Source organism: Lipotes vexillifer, unplaced genomic scaffold, assembly GCF_000442215.2.
Source record: "Lipotes vexillifer unplaced genomic scaffold, Lipotes_vexillifer_v1.1 scaffold1801, whole genome shotgun sequence".
NCBI classification, from domain to species: Eukaryota; Metazoa; Chordata; class Mammalia; order Artiodactyla; family Lipotidae; genus Lipotes; species Lipotes vexillifer.
In genome coordinates, this window is record NW_006798336.1 from 115981 (window position 1) to 121810 (window position 5830).

The 5830-nt window shown below is 42.9% G+C and overlaps 1 protein-coding gene across 1 annotated transcript in view; it reads right to left on the reverse strand.

The window, feature by feature from the left end:
• Positions 1-5830, reverse strand: part of LOC103069718 (elongator complex protein 1-like) — a 42443-nt gene that overhangs the window by 27221 nt on the left and 9392 nt on the right. The window contains 2 exon segments of the mRNA XM_082931491.1: positions 2142-2238; positions 4792-4888. Of these exon segments, the coding sequence (XP_082787617.1) occupies positions 2142-2238; positions 4792-4888 (194 nt within the window).

Genomic DNA, 5830 nt, shown 5'->3' on the forward strand with positions numbered 1-5830 from the left:
GTGTGTGTGTGTGTGTGTGTGTGTGTGTGTGTGTGTGTGTGTGTGTAGGCCAGAGAGTGAAGAATAGATGAAAATAATTTTGCAAAATGCTGGTATATATCTGTTGAAAGTAAGTAATAGGTGCATGGGAGTTCATTAAACTCTTCTCTCAACTTTTAATATATTTAAATTTTTACACAATTAAAAATTACCATGATTTGTTTCTGCTCCAGCAAAGATCCAAATGGTACACAACCTCCTTAAGGTTTAAATGTTAAAAATGACAAGTATCTTTATCACTGGAAGAATTATGCTTTTGTCAAAACGAACAATAAAAACTGACATTTTTATTTCCTTTCTGTGTTTTATCTAGGGTGAGGAAGGAATGCTATTTCTTCTCTGCAAAATCTCCTTAAGAAAAACAATTTGGTTTGTAAAAGAAAAATTCAGTCATAGGAAGCCACTATTTTTATTACTATCTACTCTGGGGCTTCTATTTACATAGCCATATCAAATACAAATCTTCTCTATAGCTGTGGAAAGTCCTCTAAATGTGATGGTAAAACAACTCAGGCACCTACCTTAACCTCATCTTTGAGGAAAGGAAGTGTAAAATGTCCATGGAGAAGTCCATTTTTCTCAAAAAACACAACATCCTGCTGATTGGGTTTATCTTGCATAGATGCAATCAAACTGCCTGAGGGCCTTAAAGCAAACCCAGAGTGTTAGAGCATCCAAAAGCTCATCCAGCTGGCTAAGAACAAGATGAAATTCAGAGAAACAATTCTTTCAGCAAAAACAAAAAGCCTCCATCCAAGGAAGTTTTAAATCCCATGTTTCCTGGCAAGCAGTCACCCTAGTGTGGGACTGTATCTGCCCAGAGGACATAGTGCCTTTTCCTGATTTGCACAAGGGCTCTATCTGCCCACAAAGACTCACAGATTTAGACTGCACTTGGGTGACTTTTTAAAAGAACCAATAAATTATTTAAACCATTCCCAGTATAAAACCATGAACTATTTCTTCAATTATATGACTTCAGCAACTCAGGCAGGTATTTTTAAAGACTTCTCAATCTACTGAAAACACCTTGATCGCCTCATATTGTTTATATTTGTCTCTAGTTTTAATTCAAATACATTTCCCTCTTTGCTCTGTCATCCAATTGCCACTCAAATATTGGTGGGAAACAGATGTCTAAAACCTAGAGACCTAGGTTTTGCCTGTAACGGATGCTACTGAGGCAGGAAATATTTCTTCTATCTATAATCAGGACAGCCATATATCACAAGCAGGTTGTGACCTGCACAAGGGTACTAGGCCAACAGGTGAATCGGGCCCAAATCCAGCCCACGTGTTCCTCAGCAAACAGGTCCCCTTAGTGTGGGAGTTTGTGCAGAGAAAGGAAGCCCTTTCCTAATTTTCACCAAAGCTCTGCTGCCCCACAGAAATTCACAGGCTGCAACTTTCCTTCTAAGCACCACTTTCTGTTTTACACAGTGGCTTCATGTAGGCCCTGCCTATAACCTACAAAACGTGTGGGCCTTGGAATGATGAGGTCTCTGAAGCTCAGAATCTACTATTCAAACCACATTCAGACTTCAGGGAACTAAAAAAGAAAGATACAGGCTTACAGCCAAATGAGAAAAAGTAATTATCTCTTTGTGTTTTATAAACACCTACATTCAATAGGTACCACCACTCCCACCCTAGTACCAAGAAATTCTCTGGGAAGAAGTTACAAGGTTTCTTCTCCCACTCACTTCCAAGCCAGAGCAGGTCCCACTCCTGCCACAGGCTCACTGGCTGACTGTAAAGCAAACTCCCGGCCCCACGCTCTGAACTTAAGAGCCCCTGTGTAGTAGATAGAGGGAGAAAAACAACAATGGCAAAACTTAAAGCACTGTGATAAATGTTGTCAAGCCCGAACTTCCAAACACCTTCCTTATTAATAAAAACTGTCATGGTTTCACAAAGCCAATTAGATGAATCTTGTTAAAAATTCATATCCAACAGGTAGGAGGCTGGGCCAAATAGCCTCAAAGAACTCTTCTGATTCTTAGCTCTATATTCATTTAACACCTAAACCAGCACATCGTTACCTCATGGGTGTAATGAAAGAAAACCCTCAAAGCAAAAGGAAGAAAAATTTATTTCCATACCTGTCTCTGGGCAAACAACACTCATAGCAAAAAACTCTCCATCACCACGCCAGGTAACTTGTGGTCTATGGTCATCCCAGGGCAAAGCAGACTCGTGCTAAAGAGAGGAAAAAACACAAATGTTACTGGGGGCTTTAAATGGCCCAGAACCAAACAAGCCTCAGGCTATTAAAAGTTAAACCTTTTATATAAGGTTTAAGCTATCTAGAAATCGAGTTTCACAGAATCCTCAGGTACCCTTCCAGAAGGGCCCTTAGACCCAGAAATCGAGAGAAAAGAACTTAACAAAGAAAAACAAAATCTTTCTCTGGACATTAAAAAGTGGCCTCCAAGCATAGCAACAGGGAAAAAGAGCTACAGATCTAGATATTAAAAATAACGAGCTTCCCTGGTGGCGCAGCGGTTGCGAGTCCGCCTGCCGATGCAGGGGACACGGGTTCGTGCCCCGGTCCGGGAAGATCCCACGTGCGGCGGAGCGGCTGGGCCCGTGAGCCATGGCCGCTGAGCCTGCGCGTCCGGAGCCTGTGCTCCGCAAACGGGAGAAGCCACAACAGTGAGAGGTCCACATACCACAAAATAAATAAATAAATAAATAAATAAAATAACGAGCTGAGGAATCTATCAGGTAACTATACAAGGAAATTTATGTTTGTCTAAATTTAAGCGGGTAGAGTTTCATTCACTGAGTAAACTTCGCAACGCTGCACAGAAGAGTTAAGATGAGAGGAAGGTGGGCAGGGAAGAGCCAGAGGAGATAAAGCCAGCAGCAGTGATGAAAACACGGACAAGCTCCACATTCTGCAGCACAGAAGGAAGAAAGGTTTCCAGTGCCACTTGCACCTCCGTCCCGAAAGCCTTGGAGACAGAAGCCAATTCTGTGGGGTTGGGGACAAATGACCACCTGAGCATCCATCATCACATTACAGTGATAGGCTAAGTCGGAATGGTGCTAGTGCCACAAGCTGCACAGTAGGGAATACACAGCAGCCTAACAAGATTTATTCTCAATGAAATCGCCCTGTGGTATACACAAACTTCCTCTAGTGAAGGGTTAGGAGACAATATAAGTTACACGGAATGTAGCCAGAAATAAAGTAAGGATGGAAAATGTAACGGCAGGCAGTATATGATTTCATCTATCCTAGAAGGTCAGCTCAGGGAAATTTCCACATATAATATAGACAAAATGCTTCCATTTGCTCTGGCCCACATCTGGGGATTATCCTCAATTCCTCTCTCTCTCTCTCTTACCCTACATCTGATCTGTTATCAATAAATCCTGTAGCTCTATCTTCAAAATGTATCCAGAAAGAAGGAAAACATAGTTTCATCCAGGAAGGGAAATCAGAAAAAGAAAGACTAATATATACATATGTAGGAAAAGTATAAAAACATGCATGTGAATGATCAGCGGTGAATGCAGGGCAGCAGCTCCTTCTGGGGAGGAAGGGGAAGCGTATCAGGAAGGGTTACGGAGTGTTTCATTTCTGTCTGTGATGACTTATTTTTTAAAATGAATATTGGTGATAATTATTCTCTATGTAAAAAAAAAAATAACAAAACAACTTGGCAATAGAAAGGAAAAAAGGATCTTTCTAGGATGACTCATACCCTAAGGTCTCTAAACAGCTTCAGTTTTACTAGAGCAGAAGAGATCTGTCCATTAACACCCTTTACCTGTGAAACAGAGCAGGACCCTATGGTCCCTCCCCACCCCATGTCCTCAGCCTGCCTTTTTGTTTTTTGCTGTACACGGGCCTCTCACCGTTGTGGCCTCTCCCGTTGCGGAGCACAGGCTCCAGACGCGCAGGACCAGCGGCCATGGCCCATGGACCTAGCCGCTCCACGGCATGTGGGATTCTCCCGGACCGGGGCACAAACCCGTGTCCTCTGCATCGGCAGGCAGACTCCCAACCACTGCGCCACCAGGGAAGCCCTCAGCCTGCCTTTTGTCTGCAGAAAACCTTTAGTCAAACAATAAGTTTAATCAGAGAAGTGAGAAAATGCAGAAACAAAGGAAAACAGTCCAACATGACTACATAATAATAGTTTAGTCATTAAGCACAGTCAAGGACCTTTTTAGTTCCTCCTCAAGGGGTACAGATAATATTCTGAGCCATATCCTTTGAACTGTCTTATAGACACTGAAACCCCCACTGGGTGGAAGAAGTTAACTACATGATGACCAGACTGTGGCCATGACATAAGCTGCCACAAATCCGAGAATTGGCCTCAAAGAAATGGGAACAAGCCGACTCTGGAAGTAAAGACTAACTGTACTTAATAATCAAGATGATGCTGGTCAGACCACCACATCACTAATTTCAAGATGACTGTCAGAGCTGCCTGTACTGTTTCTGCATATAGCCCCCTCCCTCGGCCTATAAAAGCTCTTGCCCACTGGTTGTCAGGGAGGGGAGTCGGCCTTTGCACAAAAATCCGCCCCCAACACTCCCACCCCCCGGTTGCTGGCATCCAGCGGAATAAAGCAAACTTTCCTTTCCACCAACATTGCCTCTTTATTGGCTTTAGAGCGGCGAGCAGCCGGACCCCACTTTTGGTAACACCTGGACACCTAAGAGCTCCTGGTGTGTAAGCAGAACTTCTATTTGTCCCAAAGAAGGTTCTTTATCCATCATACCAAGCTTACCATTTGCAGCTGAAAGGCGGCTTGCCTGCTTTCTGATCCATGGAACTGCGTCTCCTTCCTGCCCCAGCCAACAGTGATGAACTTGCCTAGAGAACAACTGAGTGAGAATATGCAAGACAACCAATAAGCTAAATAAAATAAAAGCAGTTTCATAGCTATTCTTCATGAAGTTGGGTCCTCTGAGACCTCTCAATAAATTGACCAGCAGTCAATATTTTAAAAACCTATGTTCCATATTATATGCTGAAGTGATTTTGAAGACTTTGAAATGCCCTTATTTTGGAAAGAGCTCTACTGCCATCGTATATAAATTCCCTTGATGACAGTCAGCAATCCATCCTCACTTTACAAGGAGAATGAAACATGAAGAATCTATGCAATACGTCCACAGATAACAAAACATAAAACTCAAGAAGACAAGAGCTGGGAACAAAATTCCGATTGTAAGTGTTCAATCCACTAAATGTATCCAACCTCCCTGCTAGTGTTGGAGGAGACCATGATTATGGAATTCAACCACTCACAGAGACAGAGACCGAGAACCCCTAGTGACAGAGGCCAAAATTAGAACACAGGGCTTCTGCCTTCCAGGCTGGGCTTCTTTCTAAATTATAATGCTGATCTTACCTGAAATATAAAGTCAGAGTTGCTGAAATAATGCAGCCTTCTGTTGCTGAAGGTAGGACTTGACATCCACCTATAAGAGGTACTATAGAGATGCCCCTGAAAGCATTGGCCAGATCCAGGACCCAATATTTCCCTCCTATAACTGATGCTGATTCTGACAATGCAGGGCTGTTTATAATTCCTATAAGTTATGGGTCAGCATGACCATTTCCTGTCTGCTCTGCTTGGGCACATCCAAGTATTGTAGTACCCCAAAGCATACCTTGCTGCTGTATACAAACAGTAGTGCCTATCCTGGTGCAGACCCCTGGGCTTCTATCCGAAAGTTTCCACAGAGAGATAAAGGGTCAAGGAGCAAAGCAAGACAACTTTTCCAGTGGGATCAGATAATAAGTGGTGGAGTTACAGCAGG